Source organism: Brassica napus, chromosome C8, assembly GCF_020379485.1.
Source record: "Brassica napus cultivar Da-Ae chromosome C8, Da-Ae, whole genome shotgun sequence".
In the NCBI taxonomy this organism is placed as follows: Eukaryota; Viridiplantae; Streptophyta; class Magnoliopsida; order Brassicales; family Brassicaceae; genus Brassica; species Brassica napus.
In genome coordinates, this window is record NC_063451.1 from 22,316,275 (window position 1) to 22,326,349 (window position 10,075).

The 10,075-nt window shown below is 33.6% G+C and overlaps 2 protein-coding genes and 1 long non-coding RNA gene across 5 annotated transcripts; 2 read left to right on the plus strand and 1 right to left on the minus strand.

The window, feature by feature from the left end:
• The first annotated feature begins 698 nt into the window (after positions 1-698).
• Positions 699-2,396, plus strand: LOC125591546 (putative F-box/kelch-repeat protein At5g03000). 2 transcript variants are annotated; one of them, XM_048765946.1, is made up of 2 exons: positions 699-2,017; positions 2,084-2,396. In XM_048765946.1, the coding sequence occupies exon 1, from the start codon at positions 729-731 to the stop codon at positions 1,968-1,970; it is 1,242 nt and encodes a 413-aa protein (XP_048621903.1). In that variant the 5' UTR covers positions 699-728; the 3' UTR covers positions 1,971-2,017; positions 2,084-2,396. The 2 variants fall into 2 exon arrangements, with proteins under 2 accessions (XP_048621903.1, XP_048621904.1); XM_048765947.1 differs by having other exon boundaries at positions 2,092-2,396.
• A 2,139-nt stretch (positions 2,397-4,535) lies between these two features.
• On the plus strand, positions 4,536-6,288 carry LOC106375308 (putative F-box/kelch-repeat protein At5g03000). Of its 2 annotated transcripts, none has more exons than XM_013815179.3 (2): positions 4,536-5,909; positions 5,976-6,288. In XM_013815179.3, exon 1 carries the CDS (start codon positions 4,621-4,623, stop codon positions 5,860-5,862), a length of 1,242 nt encoding a protein of 413 aa, XP_013670633.1. In that variant the 5' UTR covers positions 4,536-4,620; the 3' UTR covers positions 5,863-5,909; positions 5,976-6,288. The 2 variants fall into 2 exon arrangements, with proteins under 2 accessions (XP_013670633.1, XP_022550183.1); XM_022694462.2 differs by having other exon boundaries at positions 5,984-6,288.
• Positions 5,865-7,635, minus strand: LOC125591550. The gene is made up of 2 exons (XR_007327610.1): positions 7,002-7,635; positions 5,865-6,392 (listed from the first exon to the last, which is right to left on the minus strand). It is a non-coding gene; the product is annotated as an uncharacterized LOC125591550 (long non-coding RNA).
• Positions 7,636-10,075: the final 2,440 nt, after the last annotated feature.

Sequence of the window (10,075 nt, forward strand, 5' to 3'; positions counted from 1 at the left end):
AAAAAGTGTTTTTATATGTTAAAATATAAAAACAATAAACTCATTGGCCTTCTTAATAACCGGTCTGGTTCGCTCTTCCAAATAAGCTCTGTTTGTTTTTTCGACGCTGACTCCGGCGGTTGCGTCAAAAAATTAAGTCATTAATGACAGAATCACGCATCACTTGTGAAGCACGATTCACTGATTTCCAGTCACTGCGGCAACTACTAGCCAGTATAACGGACGTAGAATAAAGCAGCGTCGAAGATTCTGCGTTTCTGACAATGTATTAGCCACTACTTTGGATTTTCTGCGTCTCTGACTTTGTTATTTTTGTCTCTGTCACAGAGTATTTTTTTGACGCAACCATCGGACGGGGCGACTACGAAAAGAACATGATAGTTGTTGTAAAAAGGTACAGTCTTATAGCTTCTTCGATTTTCTGAACTCTTTTAATGCGGGGAGCACAATGTCGCAAGTGAAAAACTTTATTAGAAAAAAACGAAAAAAAGGAGTACGGTATTAAACAACAAAAACGGATCTGGTGGTCGTAAGTTAGATAAAAGAAAAAGTTAAAAAATCTCAATTATTGATAGGGTAAATCTTATTGAGAAAGAAAAAGGAAACAAACATAAAAAAAAAAAAGTAAATATTATAGTTTTGTTCCTTGTTCGGATAGAATTAGTATTCAGAGTACCCTTTATAAACAAGTTGGAGCAAGTGCTTTCTCTTGGAAAAAACAAACAAACATGATGTCAGTTTATGGGAAAGCAAAACAAAGCACGATGAAGAGGAATTGTAGGAAGAAACAGAGGAACTACTGTCCGCAGCAGGCATGTAAGTTATCTGTGTTGCCAGATGAAATCGTAATGAATTGCTTGGCCTTTGTCTCAAGATTGGACCACGGATCATTATACCTGGTCTCCAAGCTGCACCGCTCTCTAATGCTTTCCCCGGAGTTATACCAAGCCCGATCCCTAATGGGTTGCACCGAACACTGCATCTATTTATGTTTAAGCATCCCTTCAGACCCGTTCGCACGCTGGTTCGGCTTCTACCCAAAAGCCCCCGTAAATCATCCTAGTCGGCTGCTTCAGATCCGGCCACACTTGTATCAGCCTCCTGAAGCATCTTCCGTGGTGGCCCATGGTTGGGGTATCTATGTGATTGGTGGGATGATTGGCAGGAAGCGATCATCCAGGGTCTTTTTCCTGGATTGCCGATCTCATACGTGGACCAATCTCCCCTCCATGGGGTTCGCTCGAGCTTCTGCTGCAGCTGGCGTGGTGGACGGGAAGATATACGTTTTTGGAGGTTGCAAGAAACCAAATTGGGCAGTGGAGGTTTTTGATCCAAAGACGCAGACTTGGGATGCCTTGCCTCCTCCGCCAGATGATCTGAACTCCTCTTCGGCCTTAATGCACGAAATCGCACTGATAGAGGAGGAGAAGACAAAGAAGATTTTCGGTTTGAATGACAAAGGTGATGGACTGCTTTACATTCCGAGTCAAGGCATATGGAAAACAGGGAACTCGGATACCAACGAACTTAGAAAGGGTTGGCATGTGATCGACAATGTCATCTACTCTTGTGTAACCGGTGGGTGGATATTGTGGTGTGAGGCAAGTGATTTGGAGGAGTCCGCGGTTGGGATGAAGTGGAGACAAGTTATGGGCTTGGAGGATCTAAGGGGCACCCTTTGTGCCTCCAAAGTGGTCAATTATGGTTGGGGTTTGCCATCCCTACACCTTGACGGTATATTTCCCGGTCACAAACTGAGCAACTCTGGTCCCAACATGTTACTCTTCTGGGACTCTCCTGCTAATAGGAAATGGGAGATTTGGTGTGCAGAGATCTCTTTACAAAGGCGCAAAGAAACTGGCGAGATTTGGGGAACTGTTGAGTGGTCCGAAGCCGTCACAACGATCGATTATCCTCTACATCGGCCTCGTCACTGTAAAATTTTATATTCTCTATCCTTCAATCTTTGAAATCTCCCTCTCAACTCTACTTTGAAAATTTCCAAGCCAACAACAATGTAAGTGGACTAGATATACATTATACAAAGATATACATTATACAACTCATAGTTTTGTCATACAAGGTGTTTAGTGTTAATACTCCTCCCCCATCAAAGATCGTGCCCTCAAAGTTGATGATCTTGATATCACTTGAGAAGCAACAAGACAAGTCCCCTGAGGTAGAGATATCTGAGTGAAGAGAAGAGAAATAATACCATTTGGTCGCTGTGTTGTGTTTTGTGCAGAAGACAAAGAGAGTCAAAATTTTAGTTAGTACAGAGATGATCTCTGCAACTAAACAAATCAACAAGTATTTTCCATGATAATTTTGTAAAACCTGTATCAAAAAGAAACAATAATGCTAATAAGTGTAAGAAAGAAAAATTATGAAGCTCATTTGGTGGGGTCGCAGCTATTCGTGAGTGCAAGCCAAAACAGTGCAAATGAGTCTTGCTCCAAATATTAGTCATGATGGCCTAGCCTGTATATGTATCTGAGATTAGCCAAAAGTTTGTTATATTACAGTAGAACATCTATAAATTAATACTCGATAAATTAATAATCTCTATAAATTAATAAATTTCTCTAGTCTCTACTTGAGTCGGTTCAAAATTTGACATAAATCTATAAAATAATAAGATAATAATTTTTTAGAGAATTCTATGTAAAGATATGGTCCCATTAAAATTATAAATTAATAATTTATATGTATATATATTTTATATAAGTAAGATCCTATCATTATATTGTTTGTTTTATATTCACAATGAAATTATTTTTATATTTTTTTAACACTTAATATATTTTTGATGAGATTTAGTAATATAATATTTTAAACCATATTTAAATTCTATACAATATATATTATATACACCAAATAATAAAATAAAATTAATATAAATGTAAAATTTCAAAAAATAATAATTAATATCTATACACTAAAATCAAATATTTTTTTTTATCTTTGAATAAATATATCTTAAAATAAGAAATCTAAATAAGGAAACTTTCATAAATTAATATCTCTATAAATTAATAAAATTTTAAAGTCCTAATATTATTAATTTATAGAGGTTCTACTGTATATTGATTGATAGTTTGTTACTACTGATAGATACATTACTAGTTTCATTCACATTTTGCCTAAGAAGCTCAGCAAGATCGTTTTGCCTCTATCAAATGCTCTCTTCATGACGGTGTAAAAGCCTAAAATAACACACATTCACCGATTCACATCTAAATTGGAAAATCTTATTAGATCTTAAATCTAAATTGGTCTAACAGATTCGGGTTTTAAATGATATGACTCATAAATAGTATGGGTTTAAGTAGAGACTTATTCCAGCATCCATAATTTATATTTGATATGTTTTTTATTAAATTTTTACAATGTAAAATATTGCGCAGTTTCAAATCGCGGATCAAAATCTAGGTTTCAATTAGTAAACATCGCTTAATCGTGAAATTGTCGAAAAATACTTAAGCTGCAAAAAATTTAATTAAGCTGCAGAAATTTTTTAAATTTGCGGAATGGCGGAATGTATATAGATTGATTAATTTTTTTTATAATTTACTTTTATTATAAGACAAATAAATTTCAATAATAAACTAATTACTACAAAATGTGAAAATAACGAAAAATTTACTAAAAATACTTTACTTCTTATTATAATTTTTACTTATTTTCAATACATTTTAACAATAGATTGACATCTTATAATATTATAAAAAAAAGTTTAATATAATTTTATCATCAAAATATTTATTACTATTTATTTCTTAATATAGATCGATTTGTTTTTGATTAAATTTTTGCAATGTAAATATCCCGCACTTTTAAAGGAGTAATCAAATTTCCAAATTAACGTTAGTGTTTAATTAGTTGCATAACAAAAAGTGTTTTTATATGTTAAAATATAAAAACAATAAACTCATTGGCCTTCTTAATAACCGGTCTGGTTCGCTCTTCCAAATAAGCCTTGTTCGTTTCTTCGACGCTGACTCCGGCGGTTGCGTCAAAAAATTAAGTCATTAATGACAGAAACACGCATCACTTGTGAAGCACGATTCACTGATTTCCAGTCACTGCGGCAACTAGTAGCCAGTATAACGGACGTAGAATAAAGCAGCGTCGAAGTTTCTGCGTTTCTGACAATGTATTAGCCACTACTTTGGATTTTCTGCGTCTCCGATTTTGTTATTTTTGTCTCTGTCACAGAGTATTTTTTTGACGCAGCCATCTGACGGGGCGACTAAGAAACGAACATGATAGTTGTTGTAAAAAGGTAAAGTCTTATAGCTTCTTCGAATTTCTGAACTCTTTTAATGCGGGGAGCACAATGTCGCAAGTGAAAAACTTTATTAGGAAAAAACGAAAAAAAGGAGTACGGTATTAAACAACAAAAACGGATCTGGTGGTCGTAAGTTAGATAAAAGAAAAAGTTAAAAAATCTCAATTATTGATAGGGTAAATCTTATTGAGAAAGAAAAAGGAAACAAACATAAAAAAAAAAAAGTAAATATTATAGTTTTGTTCCTTGTTCGGATAGAATTAGTATTCAGAGTACCCTTTATAAACAAGTTGGAGCAAGTGCTTTTCTCTTGGAAAAAACAAACAAACATGATGTCAGTTTATGGGAAAGCAAAACAAAGCACGATGAAGAGGAATTGTAGGAAGAAACAGAGGAACTACTGTCCGCAGCAGGCATGTAAGTTATCTGTGTTGCCAGATGAAATCGTAATGAATTGCTTGGCCTTTGTCCCAAGATTGGACCACGGATCCTTATATCTGGTCTCCAAGCTGCACCGCTCTCTAATGCTTTCCCCGGAGTTATACCAAGCCCGATCCCTAATGGGTTGCACCGAACACTGCATCTATTTGTGTTTAAGCATCCCTTCAGACCCGTTCGCACGCTGGTTCGGCTTCTACCCAAAAGCCCCCGTAAATCATCCTAGTCGGCTGCTTCAGATCCGGCCACACTTGTATCAGCCTCCTGAAGCATCTTCCGTGGTGGCCCATGGTTGGGGTATCTATGTGATTGGTGGGATGATTGGCAGGAAGCGATCATCCAGGGTCTTTTTCCTGGATTGCCGATCTCATACGTGGACCAATCTCCCCTCCATGGGGTTCGCTCGAGCTTCTGCTGCAGCTGGCGTGGTGGACGGGAAGATATACGTTTTTGGAGGTTGCAAGAAACCAAATTGGGCAGTGGAGGTTTTTGATCCAAAGACGCAGACTTGGGATGCCTTGCCTCCTCCGCCAGATGATCTGAACTCCTCTTCGGCCTTAATGCACGAAATCGCACTGATAGAGGAGGAGAAGACAAAGAAGATTTTCGGTTTGAATGACAAAGGTGATGGACTGCTTTACATTCCGAGTCAAGGCATATGGAAAACAGGGAACTCGGATACCAACGAACTTAGAAAGGGTTGGCATGTGATCGACAATGTCATCTACTCTTGTGTAACCGGTGGGTGGATATTGTGGTGTGAGGCAAGTGATTTGGAGGAGTCCGCGGTTGGGATGAAGTGGAGACAAGTTATGGGCTTGGAGGATCTAAGGGGCACCCTTTGTGCCTCCAAAGTGGTCAATTATGGTTGGGGTTTGCCATCCCTACACCTTGACGGTATATTTCCCGGTCACAAACTGAGCAACTCTGGTCCCAACATGTTACTCTTCTGGGACTCTCCTGCTAATAGGAAATGGGAGATTTGGTGTGCAGAGATCTCTTTACAAAGGCGCAAAGAAACTGGCGAGATTTGGGGAACTGTTGAGTGGTCCGAAGCCGTCACAACGATCGATTATCCTCTACATCGGCCTCGTCACTGTAAAATTTTATATTCTCTATCCTTCAATCTTTGAAATCTCCCTCTCAACTCTACTTTGAAAATTTCCAAGCCAACAACAATGTAAGTGGACTAGATATACATTATACAAAGATATACATTATACAACTCATAGTTTTGTCATACAAGGTGTTTAGTGTTAATACTCCTCCCCCATCAAAGATCGTGCCCTCAAAGTTGATGATCTTGATATCACTTGAGAAGCAACAAGACAAGTCCCCTGAGGTAGAGATATCTGAGTGAAGAGAAGAGAAATAATACCATTTGGTCGCTGTGTTGTGTTTTGTGCAGAAGACAAAGAGAGTCAAAATTTTAGTTAGTACAGAGATGATCTCTGCAACTAAACAAATCAACAAGTATTTTCCATGATAATTTTGTAAAACCTGTATCAAAAAGAAACAATAATGCTAATAAGTGTAAGAAAGAAAAATTATGAAGCTCATTTGGTGGGGTCGCAGCTATTCGTGAGTGCAAGCCAAAACAGTGCAAATGAGTCTTGCTCCAAATATTATGACCAAGTCATGATGGCCTAGCCTGTATATGTATCTGAAAACCAAGGGATTCCAAGTTTCGAAAGTACATTAGTGCTCTTGTTTAGATGTTGAGAAGAACAAAAGGCATATTAAAGATATCATACAGTACTTGTATCGTATTGTCCTCTCTATTCTCGAACTAAAACTGATTATGAACCTCATTATTATAAATCTAGGCATGGTCAACGAAATCAAAAACTCAATTCTAAGATTAGCCAAAAAGTTATGGAGGAAAAAACGGTTACAGCAAAAATAGGAGAAGGTTCATTTGTACTTCAAAAATACAGTATGTTGTCTTCTTACTCTTTGATTATACGATATCTTCTTCTACATGGCTACATGGAGTAGAAGATATCGGTACATACTCGATGTAGCCACGTTGAACACTAAAATAATAGTTCTCAATATAACAAGCTATCAATCAATATAATTTTTTTTTGGGTAAAATGTTTAAGTATTATTACCAATTTTCCATTTGTGACAGAAGATACAGAGGTAAGTTGTAGCAGAAAACAAAAATAAATCTAAACAGCACAAACAAAAGTAAGCAAGCCAAAACAATTGGAGGAAAACATAAGTTAAGTAAGTCCCCAAGAGAATAGTTAGGTGCTCAAGAACTGACCCAAGACGAGCAAAAGCAGACTCGGTATCCAGACAATGCCGAACCCATCAACCAAGACTGATTGACACAGAACCAGGGACCAACTCTTGCCTCATACCGCTCATGTTACAGCCAACACCAATCCGAGATCCACATACGAGAGCAGAGCAGGCCAAGGCATCGCAACTCAGGTTCACAGAGGACAGAGGAGAAGAAGAGATTACATTGAAGTGGAAAGGCACAGCTTCAATGTGGTAGGCGGCGGATGTAAACAAACCGCCACCACCGGACTCGATACTCGCTCCAACGCCAAAATACACTGAAAGCGGACCCGATGACAGCAACGATAACCGGAACAGCAAACACCGGACGAGACCGGAGATCCATCGCCGGCGCTGGGATGTAGGGCCCAGGATGAAAACGATGCTTCCGGAGAACCGGAGAAACCTACCAATCTCCGCCGAAAGTCACACCGACTAAGGAGGAGGACTCCCACTGAGTCAACTTGGAAGAAACGCCGAGATCTGAAAAATCTGAAAATTAATATAAACCGAAAATCTCTATATTTTATAGTCTCAAATCGAATTTTTGATTTAATTAGTATATCTATAAATTAATATCTCTATATATTAATAAAAAAATTTATAGTTTTGCTCTAAACCCAACATTATTAATTTATAGACGTTTCACTGTATATATATTATATATATAGTTTAATGATGTAACATTTTGAATGTCTACAAATATTTTGTTTTTTTTATTACAAAATGTTTCAAAAACAAAAGCTTCTACAGTGTATAACATAAATAGATTAGATCATAAAATTTCTTAACAATATCCATCCAATTTATCCTAACAAATCCAAGTTCCTAATCCGATAATATATTTAATAGTCAAAATTTTACCACGCAAAATCAAAAAAAAATATATAAAACTTGTTACAATATTTGGTACCTAAAAATGAAGAAGTTTAAAAATATTTCAAAATCACTGATTTTAGTTTTATGCTATAATATAAAAAAAACAAGTTTGCTATAACGACAACACGAGAATTTTGGAGAATAAAAAGCTTTTACAATATAATATTGCTTACATTTATATAAAAAAATGAATATTAAATTGTTCTTTATTTGTATTGTTGCGATTCTTTGTATTTTTCTTTATTTGTATTTGAAAACCAAAGTATGGTTTAAAAGAATATCTGTTTAAATTAAGTAATCAGTCAATATTAAGTATGATGTATAAAAAGCGTGTGTATAGTAAATGATAGAATTATGAGAAGTTCCAAAAGTTAAAAGAAATTTTTTTATCAATAGATAAATATAAGAATCGTCTAGACGTTATTTGTGAAGTGATTTCACGCATGTCATCTCCACAATCAATTTCACCACAAAAATGTGACATGAAATAATAAAATTAATGACACGGTTTATGGTTAAAAGTGACATGGACAACAACATTTAGTGTTAATTTCAATTTTTGGTAAGTTTTGATAATATGGTAATAACTCATAAATCATCATTAAAATAAATCTATTCAAATATGTCATTACATAATATGACAATGGAAATATAAAAGATTTTAAAATTTCTAAATAGTATTTAAATATATTTTTATAATCATAAAAATTTTATTATTAAAAAATATTTTCAAAATGTTATACAATCCTTTTTTAAAAATTTAATTTTTAATCGTGATATCATTTGTTTATTTTTGATATCTACAAATTTTAGGAATTATTTTTTATTTATTTTTTAATAATTATAAAAAAAATATTATCTGAACCGGTAGTAATTAGTTCATAGTTTAGTGTTTATTTTTGTAAAAAAAAAGTTATAAAAAAATTTGTATCAATTTTACTGTATACAAGTTAATTTAATTTATCTTAACCAAAATAAATAAATGAATATCTTTGTAAAATATAATTTTAAATATAACTTGAAATTATTTTAAGTAAATCAAAATTTTTTATTTTATTGTAATTCTATGTTTAACTAAATTAGTATTTAGTATTTTTATTAAAATATTAGTTCAAAACAATAAAATATAAAATATTAACAAATTTTTTAAAATATAATGTAAACTTTTATCACTGCACATGGTGCAGAAAAACATCTAGTCTAAATTAACAGTATAGATAATGAGCATGGTCTAAGTTTTTATATGATTTTTTTGCTCAAATTTTTAGAGTATTTAGTGGAAGCGATATAATTGGATGTTGTTGTTTTTCAAGACTTTCGAACAATTTAAGTCTTACCGGATCACTGATTACTAAAAAAGTACCAAATAGATTAGTTTTATTTAAGAAAAACTTTTTCTCTCGTTATAATTTTGAAAAGGTTTTTTAAATATAATTAGATTCTGATCCGCGCTTTAAAAACGCGGAACTGTTTTTTTCAAATAAATTAGTATAGGTTACATATATTTATAAGTTTAATTTCTATAACTATACATTCCGTACCTAAATATAATTATTAAGCATTTGTTATCATAAATACTATTGTATTTTAAAAGTCAGTTTTTTTAGTGACAAATGAAAGACAGTGAGAATAATTGAAGAGTGTAGAGTTGTGTATATTTTAACATTAGATATATTTGCTAAATATTATTCTTTTTACAAACCTATTCTGAAAATATACATATTTTGAAAATATCTCAAAGTTCTGAACGTTATTATTTATTTTGAAATAAAAAATCAAACAAAACTTAAATCACATTGTAAATCCTAAGTTACTTAACAATTCAATATACCTTCTCCTGTAAGTGTCATATCATAATATAAAAAGGCAAATAAAATATAATATAATATAGGTACACAGGGGTTTAGGATTTGCATGGTTAGTATTTATTATTTTCAACCGGAATGTAATATAGGGTCATTGTTTAGTAACTTAGGATAATATCATTGCTATATAAGTATTTATTTATCGGATAGATAGTTATGGAATAATATCTAAAAGGTTAATTTATTTAATAAAATTTATTTAAGGGCTATTTTCCTAAATAATCATTTTTAAGTTTTTGTCTCAAATGTATCCTCTCAAATTGGAAATCAGAATAATAGCCTTCATTAATAGAACTAAAGACTATAATGC

Bases quoted from the DNA above. Each gene is read 5' to 3' on its own strand.
- LOC106375308 (XM_013815179.3), top strand. From the start codon at position 4,621: ATGATGTCAGTTTATGGGAAAGCAAAACAAAGCACGATGAAGAGGAAT.
- LOC125591546 (XM_048765946.1), top strand. From the start codon at position 729: ATGATGTCAGTTTATGGGAAAGCAAAACAAAGCACGATGAAGAGGAAT.